Consider the following 21,247-nt stretch of genomic DNA (forward strand, 5'->3'; position numbering starts at 1 on the left):
CCTGGGTGTGACGTGGGTGAGAGCGCCCCGGGCAGAGCGCCTGGATGTGACGTGGGTGAGAGCGCCCCGGGCAGAGCGCCTGGGTGTGATGTGGGTGAGAGCGCCCCGTGCAGAGCGCCTGGGTGTGACGTGGGTGAGAGCGCCCCGTGCAGAGCGCCTGGGTGTGATGTGGGTGAGAGCACCCCGTGCAGAGCGCCTGGGTGTGATGTGGGTGAGAGCGCCTCGGGCAGAGCGCCTGGGTGTGATGTGGGTGAGAGCGCCCCGTGCAGAGCGCCTGGGTGTGATGTGGGTGAGAGCGCCCCGGGCAGAGCGCCTGGGTGTGATGTGGGTGAGAGCGCCCCGTGCAGAGCGCCTGGGTGTGATGTGGGTGAGAGCGCCCCGGGCAGAGCGCCTGGGTGTGATGTGGTGACACAGGACACTCACCTGACTTCACACGAGTGGACGCTCAGCTCCTTGTGCAGCAGCCCGCTGGTCAGGTGGTACACCAGGACAGAGCCGTTACCTGTACCTGCACACACAGGAGAGCATTCACCTAGCGGGAGTTCCAGATCTTTCCAACATGAGTCTTTTCTCAAGATTTCAATCATTTACAACATTTCTCTTTTATAAAAGGGACCAAAGCTATGTGATAAAAAAATTAAAATTCTGTCTTCCTTCCTATCAAAAATGGGCCTGATCTTGTGTGCTCTGAAATCTTACTGAACCTTAAAATTCAAATCACTTTCAGAAGATAGTAATGAAAAAATGGGGAAAAAAATTTGCCAAATAGCAATATTCAAATGAACCATTAGTACTCACATGTCAGCCATTAAGCTGACATACTAGCATAACTCAGACATACCAGCAACAAAATAAATGTGGTCAGGTTTTCATTTTAGAAAAAAAAACCCACAAAAACACAAAGCACATGTTCATAGACCTGGGGAGAAAGCCAGAGGCCAACAAATCACAGCTTTAAAAAAAACAATTTCACTTAGCCTCTTCCTCTTTCTTCTCAAAGATAAACAAGGATTTTCCAGTAACTAGCAAAGTTAAAAGTCTTATAAAACATGCATGATGAATTTAAGACAGACCGGTGCTTGCCCTGGCCGGTGTTGCTCAGTGGGTTGGGCATTATCCCCTGCACCAGAGGGTTGCAGGTTCAATTCCTGGTCAGGACACATGCCCGGGCTGCAGGCAACATACCCAATCAGGAGGCAGTGATCAATGTTTGCCTCTTAAAATCAATGTTTCTCTTTCTCTCTCTCTCCCTCTCTCTAAAAATCCATAAAAATGTCTTAATAAACAAACCAACACACAAAAACAGGTCCGATACTCACCAACCGCAAGCAATGGCTGATACATCTTGATGTTCTTTGTGGTCAACGGGGGACACATGCGGACAGTGAACGGCGGCGCAGGCAGTCCTGAAATCAGTCCCGTGAGCAGGAACTTGAGGTGCACTTCCTGCAGAGCGGAGCCTTTGGGATGCTCTTCCCCAGCAATTGCGCTTTGCCCTGATGGGTAACCAACAGCAACACATCAATTACAATGTATGCGATCTTCAGGGGAAACACTGGAGGCCCAGAGAGCACACTCAGGTCCGGAAGGTGAGCTGTGCACCTCGGGCTGAAGCAGGACGGCGGCCCTGCCCTTGGCTGTGGGCCTTGCCGTGCACTGCCTGGCGCCTCGAGGCAGATACTCCAGGGCATGCTTCCAGAATGCAACCTGTCTCCTAAGAAACACTGTGTCAGCCAAAGCTCCTGGAATGAGGGCACCAAAGACAAACCAAGGGCACTCGGTTAGAGGGCAGTTTCTGTGGAGTGACTCTCAGTCGATGACTTGGTAAAAGGCACCCAGAATCAGTAATCACACACAACAGGTTCAAGAACTCACATGGATTTCTAATAAGAAATCCTACAAAATGTAAGCTTTACAATTAAATCCATTATATGTTAATATATAAAATGTATATTACATATAACCTGTAACTGCCAAGAGCTAGGTATTAAATGGCATAACTTTCAGATATAGCATTCACACTTAGGAAACCAAGTCTCAAACTAAAAAGATGACTCCAATAAAAAAACGAGTGTAACAAATATGTAGACTACAACATCAATACTGTCTACTAACAAGGGTAAACAAACTTTCTTCCTATAAACCACTACTGATGACTGGATTAAAATGTCAAAAATACTACAGTAAAGAATATGTGAGTGCACATATGAATACACACATACATATACTGTTTAACACGTTAAGCGCCCAGCCTGTTTTGTCTTCCTGACCGAAAGTACAAATACGTGTTAAGGGAAATATGTAAATACTAGGAGTGTGTGCTAAGACTCTGAATATAATCTTTCAAAGCTATGAAGTTCTTTTAATAATAAGTTGTTTTAAAATCCGTAAGATATACAGAAAAAAATGGCCATCAATTTAATGCAAGTGATCCCTTAGGATCAGTCCTACAATTAGTATCAGTCTTTGGTTACAAAAGACGGATCTAAAGGAATGGGAAGTTCACAGGCAACTACACGCTCACCACCCCCAGCATCATGCAGCGACTCCCAAGAACTGCCACACGACTGTGCAAGCACCTTCCACACGTCTGTGCAAGCACCTTCCACAGCAGCAACACACCGGCAGGGCAGAGCAGGCCTTAATAAGCAGCAGCATTTACCCAACAAATAGAAATCAGGCCTCTGTATTTAACTGAACTGCTTTCAATTATCATTAAGGACATAGTGAATTTAAAATTAAAAGTTTAATTATAAGTTTTAATTAAAATGTTTTCAAGTAACAAAGATTTAATACTTTTAAATCAACTACGCTGTCAAGAACTAGGGCACAATCTATATCCTTTTGTCTCTTGAATGTGTAATTTGTATCGCTTAGATACTTAAACAGCATAAAATCCCAATGTCTTTCATATTACCAATTAGTTCTGTGCATGTGTGTGTTCGTAATTCTTTTCAATTTAATATTTTTATCAAGTGCAGATAAGGTCAATTAACTCAGAAAATTGTGTTACTGGTAAAATGCATTTTGCAAAACGAGTACCAGTATGTGTCCAAACTTCCTTCTATGGATTTATGCCTGGAAGGTAAGAGGAAGAATTTGAGATATAAAAGCGTCACTGAGCAAAAGGACTTGACATCTTCAGGAGCCATGAGAAAGCCGAGGCTGGAGGCTCCGGTCCTGCCTGCAGTCACAGTGGAGCAGCCAGGACTGGAGGCCTCGGCCAAGGAGCAGGCTCCAGACCCGGTGAACAGGCTCGCATTGGCTCTCCCACTTACTGGTTGTGTGGTTCTAAGAAAGTTAAAATCTCTCGGGGTCTCAGTTCCCACAAACATAAAATGGAAATAGCATCACCTACCTACAGAGCATTTAGCACAGCACTTAACCTAATGCTGAGCAACCAATAAATGTCATCTCTGATTAAAAAGATTAATAAGTGCCTAGCTGCTGTGGCTCAGTGGTTGAGCATCAACCTATGAACCAGGAGGTCAAGGTCCAATTTCCCATCAGGGCACATGCCCAGGTTGTGAGCTTGATCTCCCGTAGGGGGCATGCAGAAGGCAGTGGATCAATGATTCTCTTATCATTGATGTTGCTATCCCTTCATCCCTCTCCCTTCCTCTCTGAAATCAATAAAAAAAAATACATAAAAAAGATTAATAAGGTAATGCACTTTTCTTGTATATCATTTATCAAGCATTTCAACAAAACAACCTACTAAATAATAGTGATTTTCAATTACATTATGGAAGAACAAATAATGATACAGAAAATCCTTTATAAACCACAGCTACAATTTTAAAAGAATTAGACATCAAAATTGCTTGGCATACAGTATTTATAATTTCTAGTTGTATAATATCTGAAATCACAAATCTTTATTCTTCGTTTAATTTATACTGGCCCTATGATAATGGAATAAGTTGGAAGCAATACTTTAACTGCAAATAAGCGTTTGAAAGTAAGGCTCACCAGCATGTAAACAAGACAATGTGTGTCTCCAGTTAAAATAATCCCTCCACTCCTTCCCAGCTCGTTATTGCTCCTCCAGTCAATGTCACCGTGCGTCTGGGATGCACAGAGCTCTGGCTCTCTACACTGCCGCTTTCTCAAGTATTAACTTCGCCTTTATAACTGCAAATCCTGAGACTATTAACTTTGCCCCTTAGAAAGAATCCATAGCATGAAAGTCAGGGAACAACAAAAGCTCACCGATCATGTTATCCAGAGAGAGGTCGGGGAGTTGATTCTGCAGCACCCCCACCGGAGCCCCACAGAAAGACACTGGGGCGTACAGAGGCGACACACCAGGGCCACTGCAAGGACACCGTGATTAGCTGGTTCACATCCTTAAAATCTGCATCCCATGACAGCAACTAACCAACCACTCATTTCAGATCATGGCATTCAACTTTTCTCACCCACAGGTGAAACATCTCTAGCAGGTTTACATAAGGTCTTAATTATCACTTTAAAATATTTTTAATATCTTTAAAAGTCCCTGATATTTTTATATGATTCTGGCAATTAAAAAAAAAAAGAAACAGAAAACAAAGGAACAGCCCTACTGATTGACTTACCTGTTCCGTGCACTTCGATTGCAAACGGCAGACTTCAGCTCCCATATCATGACCCGGCCGTCGCTCACCACGAGGGCCGCTGCGTTCTCGTTGACGGGGCAGCACACCATGCTGAAGGGGCGGACGGTTTTCGTCACGCGGATGGCGTCGCACTGGCTGCGTAAGTCGTAGGTGAGCTCCTGGACGGGATCTGCATCTGAACACAGTGGTGCCTTCTTGTCAACGTCAGGAAGCAACCACATCGCCATCACTCCTCTTCCCTTTAATTCAAACTAAACCTCCACGAAGAAGGTTCCAGTCCTTCACTAATGAAAAGTCTGTCAAGAATGGCTTCTCTTTCAACAATTTCATCAGAATATATAGATAATGACCTTATTGATTGTCTACACCAAGTTTCATTTCCAAAATGACAATTATAATCAAGATAGCTTGTTTTTTGCCTTAGCTGGTTTGGCTCAGTGGATAGAGCGTTGGCCTGTAGACTGAAGGGACCCGGGTTCAATTCTGGTTAAGGGCACATGCCCAGGTTTCGAGCTCGATTCCCAGTAGGAGGCAGCCAATCCATAATTCTCTCTCATCATTGATGTTTCTATCTCCCTCTCCCTTCCTCTCTGAAATCAATAAAAAAAAAGATAGCTTGTTTTTTAATGTTTCTAAAACAAAGAAAAGGCTCTGAACAGTAATATATGATTACACCATGAACAGTGCACTACAGACCATCCTAGTTTACATGTCTGTAATAAGCCTGCAAATACCTGTACTTTACAAAAGACATTAACGTCACTTTGTGACTAGTACGTAGTACATGACTTCACAAAACAATTGTTCTTCTCCAGGTTAAGACAGAGACTGACAACAGAACGACCTAGAGCCTTACTTACCTGTCACTTTACAGGGAGATTCCTGAAGCGGAGGAAAGGTCAAGGGAGTAACAAACGTGCACACAAGGTTGGGCTTGTGCTAAAGAAAAATTCATAAAACATCACAACTACTTGGCCCCTGGAAGCCATCAAGGAGTGACACGTAGGGGGCACTGTCGCAACACCAGGAGATGCTCTAGGCCTCACATGGTAACACATTCTGCTTTCTCAAGGCCAGGATTCTCGTTAACTCTAAAATTTGGCTGGTACTTGCTTTACAAAATAATTCGGAAAAAAAAGTAATTAACATTACTGTGAGAAACTCACCTGGTTCCTCATTTGAAGTGGTGAAAATACTATTATAAGATCTTCGAACACGTAAAGTTATGCAACCATTCTCATGTAGGCAAAATAAACCATCTCGTTGAAAGCAGGGTATTACCTTTAAACAGATGATTCATTTATTTTTTAAAACAAAATAAAGAGTATATACTATGGAATTCATAAGTTCATATGTAGAGAATATAGGCTAAAAGAAAAAAACAAACACAAAAATATACTACATAGTTCCCAAGTTTTAAAACTAAATGAACATTTAAAAAATCCATTTATAATCATAAAAAATTTGTCTTTATCCATGTAACTTAAATAGTTCAGTAAATATCTCCAGATCAGTCAGAAGAATTTCTAGGATACATCAAGTCAATCAAAAGTGTAAAAAAATAAGAAATGTACAATAACACTGTTAATTTTTAATAAACAGAAAAGAGCGAGTCGAACTAAGGCCCTTTGCATGGTTATACTCTTCCCCTACAACCGACTTCTGGGGAGGCAAAGATCAACTGCCGATACCTGCAGAAACGGGACGCCCGTGCGCTCTATTGCAATCACGCCCACTGTCTGGTTCACCTCGAGGTCCAGGATTAGAATCTCGCGGGGATAGAGCAACAACATGTGGTTCCTTTTGGAAGGCAGATAGGCCAGCTGCAGGCAGTCGTTGAGGGTTATGAACTCAGCACTAAAAAAATCAAAGAAATGAGTCAAAGATTTATTCATATCAGGCAAAGCTAATAAAGAATTGCATTTTGTACTTTCCACATAAAACTGTCAATGAGAGACCTAGCTGGTTTGGCTCAGTGGATAGAGCATCAGCCTGTGGACTGAAGGGTCCCAGGTTCAATCCCAGTCAAGGGCACATGCTCAGGTTGTGGGCTCCATCCCCAGTAGGGGGCGTGCAGGAGGCAACCAATCAATGGTTCTCTCTCATCACTGATGTTTCTATCTCTCTCTCCCTCTCCCTTCCTCTCTGAAATTAATACAAATAAATTTTTTTAAAAAAACTGTCAATGAGAATGTACAACTGTTTATGAAATGACCGACAGAGGCGAGTACCTAAAACGTAAACCTCCACTACGTGCCAAAACCCAAATTATGACAATAATATTGTATAGGCTGAGTGAGATGTGTTTCTAAATATTTAAAAATATAGAGTAGTAAGAGTAAGTCTATGATATAAGATGACAGGTTAAGTCTATGATAAGTTACTAGGCATTCATAGGATAGTAGTTTTATTTTTACTTGCAATTAGAAGTACTAACAATGCTGAAATCAAGACTCAGGATAAAACAAAACATTTAGAGTAACAAGGGACACTGGACCAGGAGTCCGCGGACTGTGTGTGGCCCTGGGCAAGTCACTTCCTCTACTCTGTCTTCATTTCCTTCTTAAAGAAAATATATTTATTGATTTCAGAGAGGAAGGGAGAGGGAGAGACAGAAACATCAATGATGAGACAGAATCATTGATAGGCTGCCTCCTGCACACCCCTTACCGGGGATCGAGCCCACAACCTGGGCACAAGCCCCAACCAGGAATCAAACCTTAACCTCCTGGCTCATCGGTCAACACTCAACCACTGAGCCACACCAGCCGGGATTCTTTTCCTTTTAAGCTGCCTGAAATCTTTTTTGAAACAAAGTAGGCCAATTTACTCATTTATCATAGCATTTTCTTCTGTGTAAATAAAATATACACAACTCCATGAGGATTGTAAAAGATTGTTAGAGTCTCAAAAAAGCATTTTAGTAATCTGTGATTATTGCTTGTACTTAATCATAACCTTTTTATAATAAATATATTTCAATAAGAATAGGCATACAGTTATATTCTATTTTCTACATAATAATACTATTAAAAGGTTTTGAAATTTAAAATAAAGTTAGAGAACTAGAGAGAGGAATATGGACTGCATTAAACTCCTGGCTCTGCCATTTCCTGTTTGTGTGAGTTGAGTAACACTTAAAACAATGTGCGACACAATTTCCTCATTTATAACATGGGACCAGTACTACTGCCCAGGATTGTAGCAAGATTAAAATATAATAATGTATGTGAAAACCCAAAGCACTTCTATTTGAAGGTGTTCATAATTCATTTCCCCTAAACTCAAGGTGAACATGATTCATATGAGAAAAAATGTAATACATATAAATCATAACTTATAAAACTACTCAGGCCACAAAATAATTATTTCTTTATGAGACAGAATCAATGAAAAATAAATATAAAGTTCTCATGAGCTATTTAAGGAGCTATCTTAAATTATTTTGGCACAGGGTGGGGGGTAAATTAGTGAACTTAACCAGCCTGTAGCTTAATATATAAAAATGATATTTACATATAAATTAAAAATGTATTTGTAGAGCAATTTGTATTTTACCATATATTTTTCAGGTAATTACCACAAAGTCTAGATAGAATAATCTTAGCATATTAAAAGTAAAGGCTCTTTTAAAATAAATGCCAAAAAAACTGCCAAGGCAATAAAAATAAAAGTATAATCATGGCTCTAGGAAGAAAACAGAAATCTACTTCTAATGCATAAAACTAGTTACGTATAATGAAATCTTATTCAGTGCAGTTTCTGATATGAACAATAATAGCTAGGATTTACCAAGTGAATGCTCATGAAGGATCAGCCACTGTGTTAAGTACTTAAGTTTCTGCAGATTAACCCTCACAGCATCCCTGGGAAATCCCTAGAACACGAGGTTAGAGACTGGGAGAGTGAAATCTGAGCAAGACGGAAGAATTTCCTGAGTCAGATAGCTACCATTTCCTCTAGCATCCTGGCCCTTAACCAGTCTGAGAAACATCTTTACGTGCATAAGAAAAATACCCATATTTTACAGCTCAAGGAAGTGCACAGCATTTAAGTCAGGAAAATTTATTTAAAATAAAAGCCAGATTTTGTCCTCAAATTTCAAATATATTCAATAGCCACAATGTTAGAATGTTCATTCAATATTTCAAAAGTAAATATCAGAAGTCAAAAATGTTAATCAGTAAAAAGTCAGCGGGGGTCGGGGGGTGTTTGGCACAATGAGTGGAAACAAAGGAGCCACGTTAAATGCCGAGTCTCCTCTAAGGGGAGGAGACAAAAAGAACATTTTTCCTCTTATAAATTCAAAAGTGGAAAGGAGAAAGGGTGAGATGAAGAAAATCAATCACAGTACAAGTTCAAAACTGATTTTTTCAAGAACAGACGATAAACAGATGTTGTTGTCAGCTTCACACCTTTAACTTACCTAGGTTTCTCCTGCGTGATTAAGATTTTGACTTTATTAAGTGCCTTCTTAGCCCCCGTGGCGGCAGCCAGCTTGCTGTGAGCTGGGCTAGAGTGGGGGCTGGATATGTAGACTTTTTTCCCAGGGCCTGAGGGAGGCTTGGATGGGGAGAAGTCTGAGATGAACACAATACCCTCGCTGGTAAGTACTGTATGGAGAGAAGCAAACCCGATTCAAGTTTAATGAAGTTTAGCCTTGTTTTCTCCAACATGATTCTGAGAGCAAGGTAACGATAATTTTAACAATACAGAACTGGCAGTGTTTGCAGTCATAGTGTAACGGGAATGTTCTCCAAGTTGAAGTGAAACAGGTGGCCCGTTACGATTCATCTGAGGCCTCCAAGCTCAGCATTCTAAATTAATGTTTTATATTAAAAAGATACCAGAGCCCTAGCTATTTTGGTTCAGTGGATAGAGTGTCGGCCTGTGGACTGAAAGGTCCTGAGTTCGATTCCGTTCAAGGGCACATGCCTGAGTTGCGGGCTCCATCCCTAGTAGGGGGAGAGCAGGAGGCAGCCAGTCAATGATTCTCTCTCATCATTGATGTTTCTATCTCTCTCTCTCCCTCTCCCTTCCTCTCTGAAATCAATAAAAATATATTTTAAAAAACAGATACCAGAAGGTTCCTGGCAGAAAAAAAACAAATGTTTGTTCTTTCAAATAATTCAGTGCATGGACTTACATTAAAAACCTTCCCTCATTATATCCTATAACTGCAACATCTAAGTACTTTTCTGAATATAAAATCACAAAAATCCCATATATACAGGGTGTCCCCCAAAAACTTATACACACAATGTAGATTCTATTACATTTCGAAAATGAAATGTATTTTAATAAACACTGCCTTTATTCAAAGTGTGTATACACTTTTTGGGGACACCCTGTATATATGAGGCCCTGCCTATCACACTTAGCTAGGTTCAAATATTTGACTTGATGATATAAATTTATGATTATCATGAACTACTCAGTCTAAATATATGTCTTTTTCTTCTTGATCCTCAGATGGAATCTTAGGATGTCTAGAGTTCTTTTTCTCTGTGGATCTCGAGTAAAGGTAGAATACCAACAGGGGCCTACATCCAACACAGCTGGCCCACTCTCCACCCCCTTCTCATTTGTTCCCTTTATCCTGTTTCACTCTGTTATTCCACCTACAACCTCTTAATACACTAGACGTTACTAACTCATTATGCTCTGAGGTTAGACCTGACTCCCTCTCACTAGAATGCGAACTTGATGAGGGCGGGAGTCCTTGCCTTGTCTCACAGATATATTCTAGGCCCCAGAACATGCCTCCCATATAGTAAAAGCTCAAGAAACATCTGTTGGATAATTGAATAAAAATGTTTTCTAAATAATTCAGTCATAAAAATATCTGTCTAAAAACAAAACCTAATTTATCCTGTTTTACTTTGCACGTTGGTAAAAGCAACTTCTGCAGGAAAAAACTCCCTTGGGCTTCCTCTGTTCCCTGCATGCATCTGGTTATGGCACCGGTTAGAACAACGTTTTTTAAAAAAGGAAGGACTGAATTTGGCCAGATTAAATGAAACCCTTAACTCAGATTCTTTAAATGTTCCAGAAAAAACAAGTTTAATTAAATTTGAGTTAGAACAGCACAGCGACTCTCTCTCTCTGGCTAATCTAATTCTATTCACAAATTCAACAAGTGGGGTCCAGCTGCTGAATCAAACGTCTAAGTATCAAAACACCTGCCAATGCTGTGGGTTAAGACAGCACCTGCATCAGCAGTGGCAGGTTACGACTCACGTCTGTAGGAGGAGCTCGGAGGGTGTCTCCCCCTCTGCTCAGCTGCTTGGACAGTGTGGGTGCAGAGCGTATGTGACTTATGTACACAGTGTGACTATATTATAAACACCTCAACTCGTTATTTTCCACAGGAAACCATCACTCACAAGTTAAATGGGAGGAATCAAAAGGGTCGAAAGAAAAGGAAAGGATGTTGTCTGCATAGCTCTTCTTCCAGAGCTTGGTGCCGGTGTCCGCGTTCCAGAGCACAATGTAGTTTGGCGGGTGGATGGCGAGCAGCAAGTCTCGGGAGGCATCTTGGCTCCATAACCACTGAACATCTGAAAGACCAGACCAGGGCAGAGCTCAGTGATCACCCACCTCAAAATACTTGGATACTGACTGTCCTTGATATTTAGTAGTGTGGTGTTTTTTTACAGAATCCTTAAACTCTTAACTACCCTCCCACTCAGGGTTGCATATATGTGTCTATGTGTCAAGATTGCAGAGGAAAGTTAATTTTATATAAAAATTAGATGTGTGGACATTGGCATCTCAAGGTCAAAATTGGCAAGTAATCTGAAATATTACTTCAAAGGAAATACAAGGCTATTTGCAGAAATCAATACTTAAAACTTTACGTCAAAGACTGTCCCGGGCATGATCTCTGGTGCCAGGCTTTCCTAATGTTTTTGTGGAATTACTTTATGGGGCTTTGCAGTTTCACGTTTTTTCACAACAACAAACCGGATAAAGATCTAGCTCAGTACCTAATACATAGGAAGTACTCAATAAATATTTTTTAAACCGTCTTTTTAAAAAATTCACTCATTCAAAACAGCCCATCAGTCAGACTTGAGTTCATAGAATACTCTTATTGGTTTTAAGACAACAAATAAACAAGCAAACAAATTATCTATATAAAAATGAAAATAAAATTTTGATCATCTCTATTAATGGAAAGTAAGACCGAGGGCTAATATAAAATAGCAGTTTGGCCAAGTTTACTTATCCTATAGCTTAATTTACAAGATTGTTTATCGCAGCTTAATTTTTCTCATCAAGCTTGACTGAGGCAGATGTTAAAATTAATGCATTTTACAAAAACTCAAATCAGCCAAGATTTGAGGAAATATGCCCAGAAGTATATTAATAAGGATAAAAAAGAACAACTAGATTCAGATCCGGAGACCAGGCTAAACACAATCAAGAGCTAAGTGGGAAGTGATGAGATTAAATGAATGGGGGGCGGGGGGGAACACACTAAGAGAAAGTGCATGAATGCAAAGAGCGGAGCGCAGCCTTCCCTCACCCTGGATGGGCTTGGCATGCTCTTGGATCTCACACTGAGCCACTCCGGCTGCTACATCCCAAACGATGATTTTCCCACTGGCGTCAGCAGAAGCGAGGCGCAAGGAGTACGGTGAGCCAATGTGATGGTGGTAGTTCTCTCTGGCCCACTTAACCTGGCAAGAAGAAGGCGGGTCAAGCAAACACTTGCGCTGGATGAAGTTAAACACGTGTATCCCGTCCTTTAGCCGTGTGCACACTACTTCCCTGGGTGTATATTCGTCCTCTTTCCCGCCCTGCTCCTCCCCAGATTTGTTATGTGCCTACCTACAGTTCACAGGGCCCTGAAATGCAGACTTCCGTGATCCTCCAGATCCCTACCACTAGGTAATATGTAGCCCCTTTGTCTCCCCACAGTGCATTATGCACGTCTCACTCATCACACTGTATTTGTGTTTTCCTTCTTCCTTGCTAGACAATGAATTGTTTGAAGGCTTTCACCTCTCTCTCCTTGGTACATGCTAAGTGCTCAAAACTAATAATGAATGAGTGGTCCAGCAAATAACAGCACTGGTGTTTTCCATCAGCTTTAAAACAACCTAAGAACCAGCATTTCATAGCTCATCCTGGAATGACATTAAGTCATATGCATGGAAGTATTAGGTTAACCCCAAATAGATTATTATAGTTCAAAGCTGTCCAACATTTATACGTATGACTTAATGAGAGTGTAGCGATATTTAACACTTTAGAACAGACAACAGGTTACAGGGCCAAAGTGGAATCGGACTTACCTTGACAACATCAGCTTTATGCTTTTCTAAAACTTGAAGGGTTTGGGCAGTGCTGGAATCGATCACCACCACAAGGGAATGACAACCATACGCAATTAAACCTTGCCAGCCCCTAACAAAACAGTAAGGGGGAAATTTAGGTGAAGCAAAGCAAGAGGCGTCCTAAATAAACGACAGATAACTAATAGGTATTAATTACCATGAGTAACATTATTATTTAAGCCCAAAGGTCAGCCTTTTACATGATCTCATCTACATAACATGTTTGCCTGAGCGCAACAAATGCTTGTTGGAACTCGTGTTTCATTTGGGTAAAAAGGCTCCAGGAGAGGTGCACACAGAGCCGTGAGGAAGAATAAAGCAGCTCCTGTCCTCTGTCCCGGAGACCCTGCTCCTCTTCCTCCTCCACTTGGAATCCTCAGCATCCGCCAAGCGCCTGGGGCCGGGTTGCGTGAGGTCTGCGATCAGTCCCGGTCCTTCCCACCAGGTAACCAGACAAATGGGGGCCGGGAGGCGGCAGCCCTCTGGCCAAAGTCCCCAGCAACCTCCGCACAGCAGCCCGCTGTCCACTAGTCTAACTGGCCCCGTGGGAGCCGCCGCGCTTTTACAGTAACAGGTGACAGGGAAGTGAGGGGCAGGTGCGAGAACAGGTGCCTGGCCCGGGGTGGCGCTGGCGGGATGAATCAAGGTCAGGGGCAGGGACAAGAGTGAAGGGAAGGGCGGACTTGGGGGAGAGAGGTGGGTAGGTCAGCGGAGGGAGACACCTGGGGGCGGGAGGGGGGCAGAGGAAAATGGGGCGTTTCCGGCAGGTGTGGGGACAGAGAAACAAAGATGCGAGGAAATATATGTGCCCACGGCAAGTGCCCACACGAGGCATTTACTACTTTTAGAGCAACAACAATCCAGCGGCGGAAGAGAAAATCTCCATGATGGGAGGGCGGCACCCCTTCTAGGCGAGGCCAAAGGAATCGGGGTGACACCTCGGGCTTCCCCTTCCCTCAAACTCCTGGCCGCGCCCGGCGGCCTGGGGGCCCGGTGCCCTCACCAGTCCACCGCCGCCTTGTTGTGGGCGTTGAGGGCCCCGGTGAGGGTGCGGGCCGACACCTTGAAATTCACCGTGAGCGGCAACATCGCTGCTGCAGACTTGACGCTCGGGCCAACCGGCAACCCGGAAGCGGGGGCCTCTGCATTTCCGCTCCCAACACAGTCCGGGCGGCTCCGTGGGCGTCGCCACTTGGTTCCGCAGAATCCAAGGTTCCACCGCCCCTGGATATCCCTGACCTTGTTCCGCCGCTCCCGGTTCCGCCTCCTTCAGGTTCCGCCTCCAATGAGGGTTCCGCCTCCTTCAGGTTCCGCCTCCTTCAGATTCCGCCTCCAATGAGGGTTCCGCCTCCTTCAGGTTCCGCCTCCAATGAGGGTTCCGCCTCCAATGAGGGTTCCGCCTCCTTCGGGTTCCGCCTCCTTCAGGTTCCGCAGCCCTGAGGGTCCTGCAGCTGTTTTAGGCCTGGGATGCGCCTGGGAACAAGTGTGCTCCGCCCAAGTCAGTCTGTTTTCTCCAGTTGGAGACCGCCTGGCCTCTGTATCTTGCTGGAAGTCGTGAAAAGAAGAGCTAGACAGGCCCAGTTAGCCTTTCTGCCTTTGGCCAGTCACCTCCGGGCAATGCCAGTGCCAGGGCCCTGCAGGCGTGGGGGAGCGAGGGAGACTGCAGCCCTGTCCTCCAGTAGTTCCTAGAGGAAGTGAGTGGACGGGTTAATTGGATGCTGTGGAGAAAGCGAATTAGATGAACGGCTTGAACATAAAAATGTCTAAGTAGGAGAACATTCCACGTCTGGTTTGGAAATACTTGAAAAATGCATGATTCCCGAGCCCAGTGCCGGCTTGCCCGTTGGAAGAGTTTTCATTTTGCAGATTCTCTTTGGCTTTCCTCTGCTCAGACGCGTTCCTTTATGCCCCTCCCTGCTGCTTTCCAACCATGATGTTCGCAGACGTCTGGCTCTCCCCTAACACATTTAGTTCCTCGGTATTTTGTCCCCCCAGGTCCTGTGTCCGCCTTGTCGCTCTGATACAACAGCTTCCTCAAGGATCACCTGTGTGGACCAAAGGAGCCACCTGCTAACCTGACAAGCTCAGGGGAGGCCTGCGTGGCAGTCTTGCAAACTCAGAGACCTGAAATAACCCCAAAAGATGGTCTGAAAATTAAATATTTAACTACAAACAGGTTATAGTGGGTAGTCATGCCCTAGGCCGATATTTTCCCTGACAAAGATCAACTTAGATCTTTACTGAGCCCATTTGCCATGTCTGGGTAACTTGTAACTTCCTTTTTACCCCAGACCCCTCAGGGCACTGTTATTGTTATCAAATTAATTGTCAACTGTTAATTACGTTAAACCAGTGGTCGGCAAACTCCTTAGTCAACAGAGCCAAATATCAACAGTACAACGATTGAAATTTCTTTTGAGAGCCGAAAACCGACTTCTGCGCATGGGCCACGAAGTTTCAATCACACTGTACATGCGCGCCCGCACGTGGTATTTTGTGGAAGAGCCACACTCAAGGGGCCAAAGAGCCGCATGTGGCTCGCGAGCCGCAGTTTGCCGACCACTGTGTTAAAGTATCCTGTATCCATCTCTGTAAGAGAAGCACATGTCCATCATTTCACTTTTCACCCTATCCCAGAGGTTTCCCCGCTTTGCTTTATCCCACCTCCTTAATCTATCACCAGTGAATTTCATGTAACTCCCCTACATCCCTTTCCTTTGATGGCAATGTATAAATACAGATGTAACCCTCCATTCTCCGAGCATTATCTCAATCCATTGAGGTTCTGCTTCCCGGCATATGTCGACAGTTTGGCTCAAATAAACTCACAAAATTCTTTAGAGTCCCGAATTATTTTTTTTTACGTTAACACCTGCAATACCCACTCAGTTGTTAAAGACAGTGAACAGGGTCTGGCTCTTAGTTGTTCTCTGGCAACAGCACACCCTGGCTGCTCCCTGCCCTGCTGTTCCACCTTCCCTGCACCACACCCTTCCCTCTGATGCCTCCGGGCCAGCAGAGATGCCCATAACCACAGGCCTAAATGTATCACTCCCTTATTAAAATTCTTCGATGCCTCTTGTGACCAAAGATTGCCAAATTCATTCTCCCCTTCTCTCATTGGAACATCACCACAGTTTGTATCCAAAAGAGATGGCCACACAATTGACCTGCCAACACATCTCATTCCTGGGGCCACTTAGCCTCTGCCTGGATGTGCTTATCCAGTTATTGACCTTTTAAAGGAAGAATAAACTGGAGGACTCTCTTATTTGATTTCTCCTTCAGCATTTTATTAGTTCAAATAAACAGTGTCTTAACATTGTTACTCATGGATAGCACTTCCTAAATTCGATTAACCGAACCAGAATGCATCTGATATGTGATCATGATTTCTTAGGGAAAAAGTGATTCTATTGATTTTTCCTCTTAACAAGCTTGGGCTTCGGTAGAAATAGATTGAGAGACATTCTCGCAGGTTTAAGAAGTCCATTGTCTGCTCTTTCACAGAATCCTCCAATTGTTGCACTTATAAATAACCGCCAACTCGCCACTGTTTCTTTCAATCTCTGCGTGTCATACTTGTGCTTCTACCCCGGGTAAGTGACCGACTTGTAATTTAAGACATAACTCGGGACTAGTGCCGTGATTCAAACATGCCCTCTAGCAAGACTTGAGTGTGGACAGACTGAATCAAGCAGCCTGCATGCCAGGAAAAGACAATGCAGGTCTCCCACTGCCCCGACCTTTGCCGAAAGTGCTTGCTTAGAGGCCATCTCATTAGACTCTTCTGCAATATGAAGAACAATATAAGAACTTAAAAAATATATCCACAGTCTTCATTCACTATGTAATTCTTTTTGTGTTTACACATTTCTCCCAGTTCTTGCCAAATGAAGATATGTTTTATATAGTTGCATAGTACACGTACATCTTCAGTTTTTACTTGAACATTCTATCAGAATCATATTTACAATATCTAAATCTGATCATAATTACTGATTGAATGATTTCACAATATTTGGTAGAATGGATATACAAGTTATTTAGCTATTCCACTATTGCCCGATATTTAAGCTATTCCATTTTTTTAAAAAATAACAAAGATAAAGCTACAGTAAATATTGTGCTTCTAGTTGGTTTTAATTCTATGAAGTTACTTCTTAAAAATAATTCACAGGAGTGAGTATAATATTTTATACTATTAAATGTCTTAAATTATAAAATAAATGCTTATTGCAGAATATCTGGAAGTTTCAGAAAAGCATAAATACAAAAAAATTAATTATATGATCACTGGTAAGAGTGACTTCTTTTAACTGACTGTCTTCCTTTAACAATGAACCTGATTTATTTTTTATAAACCGAGGTCACACTGTAAGAACTATTTTACTCTCCTCTTTCCCACCCAGATGTAAGCATTTGCAAGTAGTTTCCTAATTTAATCTCCCCTTTATTTTGTGAAATTTTTAAAAAATACATAAACTTAACCTTTTCAGTGGAGTAAGAGGCACTGCCCACTGTATGCGCTTTCACACACTGAAAGCATGTCTTTCATCGCCGGACTGCCAGACGCCGTTCGACCGCAGGATGTTCTGTGTTGGTCATGGCAGTCCGACTCCAGGCCGGTGACCGTCACCGGAGCTGACGAGAAGGAGCCCTTTCTGAAGGCGCCAGCTGACTCCAAATCTGAAGCCCAGCCAGGTGCCAGGCCTGGAGCCACAGCCTCCTTCCCTCCCTCCCCACCCCCGCTTCTCTCACTGGCCTGCTCCGTGGGGGGCCTCAGGTGCAGCAGCAGCTGACTCCCCGAATCTATATTCACTACCTTCACGGACCCTCGGGCAGCCCGGGCTTCCCATTCTCCCCTGGCCCTGGCGTTCCTGGTCCAAGGCAAGCCATTCAGCCTCACCGCTGGGGCGAAGGAGGCGCTCCAGGTGGAGGGGAGAGGCTGCCACCGACCACGCCCCACCTCCAGGCAGATCTAGACACCAAGCCAGCAGATCCCTGGGAAGGGGGCCCGGCCTCTGAGGGCGAAGTCAGTGCCCGCGGGTTTCCGGCCAAATTAATTAAGAAAGTCACACCTGGCCTTGCTCTGTGCCAAGCTCCTCACATGGGTCCCATTGGCATGAAGGCTCGCAGTAGGAAGCAGAGAAGGAAAGTCATTAATCTTCCTTATGCTCAATGTTAATTCCCTGGAGGAGTCAGGCCTGCATTTCACATTTAAGTGACCTGTTCCCTTTCAGGCATTTTAAGAGGGAAAGCCACTAGGATTCCTGCTTAGTTGTAGGAAAGGGCATTCTGTGAAACTCGGGGAGCTGAACAGCAAAGCTGTTTCTTGAGAAACAGTGCAGTAAGTGGAAATTCCTATTTCTGATTTTATACTCCATGTCCATCACTTATATGTGTATGTAAAGTCACAAATACAAACATTTATGTAAAAAGCACTGTAGTTCCTACCCCAGCTTTCCACCCAGTAAGATGGCAGAGGTCTTCAAACGTCCTTGTTCTGCGTCGTGCGTTTTCGGCTGAGTGCTCGCGGCTGAAAGCCAGGCCGGAGGGCGATGGGGCAGCCGCGGTCGGGTCGGCGCGGTGTCTGTGGGAGGACCCACGTGTCTCTGCTCTACTCGGCCCATCAGGACCCAGTTACGTGGTAACGAGTTCTTGTCGGGTTTTATTGGCCTCCGCCCATTGCATGAGGGCTCATTCATCTACCACAGGAGGCAGTCTTGACGCGAACGTTAGTGATTTAAGGAAGTGATAATAACACACCATCAATTTTAACACCGTGGGGAAACGGTCTGTCCCTGAACAGGACCTGTTTCTCTAAAACAGAGCGTGTCAGGTGCAGTAAAAGGCTCCTTAATGCTTGTAACACCACGGGGCTCCCAGTGGACCCGGGGTCTCCTCTGTCCTCCTCAGCCATGGGCCCCCCTGCCTCCTGCCCTGTCCTCCCGCCTCCCCCACCCCATCCATCCTCACTCACCACACGTGTTCACAGAGCACCATTCGGCCGGGGCGGGCTCCGCTGGAGGCCACTGCCTTCCCCTGACCCCTGGGCTGCAGCGAGGAAGCAGGCCGGCTCCTGGGGGTGAGCCAGCCAGGGTGACGCCTCTTCGCCCACTGCTGGCCTTTGTCTACCTGCTTCCTCCACCCGGACTTTTTTTGGGGGGACCTTCCTCTTCCTCAGATCTGGCCCCGCTGGAGTGGCTCAGTGGTTGAGCGCCAACTTATGAACCAGGAGGTCACAGTTCGATTTCCGGGGTTGCGGGCTCGATCCCTAGCATGAGGTGTGCAGGAGGCAGCTGGTCAATGTTTCTCTCTCATCATTGATGTGCTCTCTCTCTCTCTCCCTCTCCCTTCCTCTCTGAAATCAATAAAAATAAAAAGATCCTACAGAAAAAAATAGAGGTAAGAAAAATGAGTGTGGTTCTTTTCAAAAATGAGTGTGGTTCTCTTCAAAAGAATTGTTCTTCTCAGCTTCTTATAAACCCACAACAAATGGGAAGTTGTAGCCTGGGGTAGCTTGTAATCGCTGTTCAAAGAGGGATTGGGAGTCTCTCGCTTGCGCTAGGCCCGTGGTCGGCAAACTCATTGGTCAACAGAGCCAAATATCAACAGGACAACGATTGAGATTTCTTTTGAGAGCCGAATTTTTTAAACTTAAACTTCTTCTAACGCCACTTCTTCAAAATAGACTCGCCCAGGCCACGGCATTTTGTGGAAGAGCCACACTCAAGGGGCCAAAGAGCCGCAGTTTGCCGACCATGGGGCTAGGCTATAAGGAGCAGAGCGGGGGGCGGGGGGGGGGGGTCACTTCTCTCGGGCCAGGTTCGTGCTCAGGGCTCCAAGCTGGTCACCTCGTTATCCTCACAGCACATGACGGGTCGGCACCCCACTGTCACAGGGGAGGCCACAGAGGCTCACTAAAGTAGCACACCTGCCTAAGCTCTCCTCGTGAGTGAGGGGTGGAGCTGCTGGCACCGCAGGTGAGAGGCCCTCCCCCTGTGTGTGTGTGTGTGTGTGTGTGTATGTGTGTATGTGTGTGTGTGCGTGCGTGTGTGTGCATGTGTGTATGTGTGTGTGTATGTGTGTGCGTGTGTGCGTGTATGTGTGTGCGTGTGTGTATGTGTATGTGTGTGCGTGTATGTGTGTGTATGTGTGTGGGTGTGTGTATGTGTATGTGTGTGTATGTGTGTATATATATGTGTGTGTGTGAGTGTGTGTATGTGTGTATGTGTGTGTGTGTGTGTGTATGTGTGTATATATATGTGTGTGTGTATGTGTGTGTGTATGTGTGTGTGTATATGGTGCGGGGGAGGGGGTGATGCAGGGAGCTGGCTGAGAAGCTGCTCACCCTGAGGACACTCCTGTCTGCCACCTGCAATAGCGTCCAACTGACCCCACGGGGATGTTTGCAGATTGGGAATTCCTTGCTCCTGCCATCCCTGCCCATCAGGAGAGCCAGCAGGTCTGGGCAGAGGGTAGGCACGTGGGCTTCCTCCTTTGTTGCCCAGGTAACTAGAAGCCACCGTCTGCCCAGGCCCCAGCACCTGCCTGAGGAGGCGCTAACCACCCCACCACACGCACGGCACTCCAGGCTTCCGAAAGTCCTGGGTAGATTTTTCTCTCTGACTAATCAGTGGCGCTATTTTTATTTTCATTTTCAGATATTTGACTTTCAACCACAAGCACATCATAATGAAAGGAGTGGATTATTCCCTCCAGGTCTTATTGCACTGTCTTCCAAATTATATTTACCGTCGTTACTGATTCCCTCAATAGCCCACAGAGTGGCTAGTTCCTGTCCCAGCCTCGTCTGTGCCAAAGCTGACAGCTCATCAAAGAGTCCGCCCCACGGCCCACTGCAGCTTATCTGAAAGCAATCATGGCTTATCATCGTGGCCCAGACGATCACACAGCCACTGGAACTCCTTTGGGGATGGCGTTATAAAGATGGGTTTGTGCTATGCGAGTGGAATTCAGTTTATACATTTTCAGCTGGGCGTCGGGTAGCAGAACTTTCCCAGTGTTTAATGGAGCCGTTTGTCTGTACACATGAGCCTCATGCGATGTGACCAGTGGAGACCTCGGGTCCTGCCCCTTTTCCTGGCAAAGCACCCCTGGGGAAGGGGCCCTGGGGTAGAAGAGAATCAATGTGAGCGCTGTTCCCGGAGACAGCGTGACCCTCTGGGGGACGCAGGGGCAGCAGACGGCGCATTCTCGTCGTCAAGGCCCCCGATTCCTGATGGAAAACATCTCCTCTGTGTGGCTCTGGATTTAGGGGTCAGACCCCTTTAACAC

General features: G+C 44.8%; 1 protein-coding gene across 1 annotated transcript in view; it reads right to left on the reverse strand.

The window, feature by feature from the left end:
• Positions 1-14,050, reverse strand: part of WDR11 (WD repeat domain 11) — a 42,928-nt gene extending 28,878 nt beyond the window's left edge. The window contains exons 1-11 of the mRNA XM_079793792.1: positions 13,950-14,050; positions 12,905-13,016; positions 12,133-12,286; positions 10,988-11,161; positions 9,028-9,214; positions 6,293-6,458; positions 5,768-5,882; positions 4,581-4,776; positions 4,213-4,316; positions 1,320-1,496; positions 424-508 (exon numbers count right to left, since the gene is read on the reverse strand). Coding sequence (XP_079649918.1) covers positions 424-508; positions 1,320-1,496; positions 4,213-4,316; positions 4,581-4,776; positions 5,768-5,882; positions 6,293-6,458; positions 9,028-9,214; positions 10,988-11,161; positions 12,133-12,286; positions 12,905-13,016; positions 13,950-14,035 — 1,556 coding nt within the window. The 5' untranslated portion in view covers positions 14,036-14,050. The remainder of the gene's footprint in view (positions 1-423; positions 509-1,319; positions 1,497-4,212; positions 4,317-4,580; positions 4,777-5,767; positions 5,883-6,292; positions 6,459-9,027; positions 9,215-10,987; positions 11,162-12,132; positions 12,287-12,904; positions 13,017-13,949) is intronic.
• Positions 14,051-21,247: the final 7,197 nt, after the last annotated feature.

This window comes from Cnephaeus nilssonii (assembly GCF_951640355.1).
Source record: "Cnephaeus nilssonii genome assembly, chromosome: 16".
Classification (NCBI taxonomy): Eukaryota; Metazoa; Chordata; class Mammalia; order Chiroptera; family Vespertilionidae; genus Cnephaeus; species Cnephaeus nilssonii.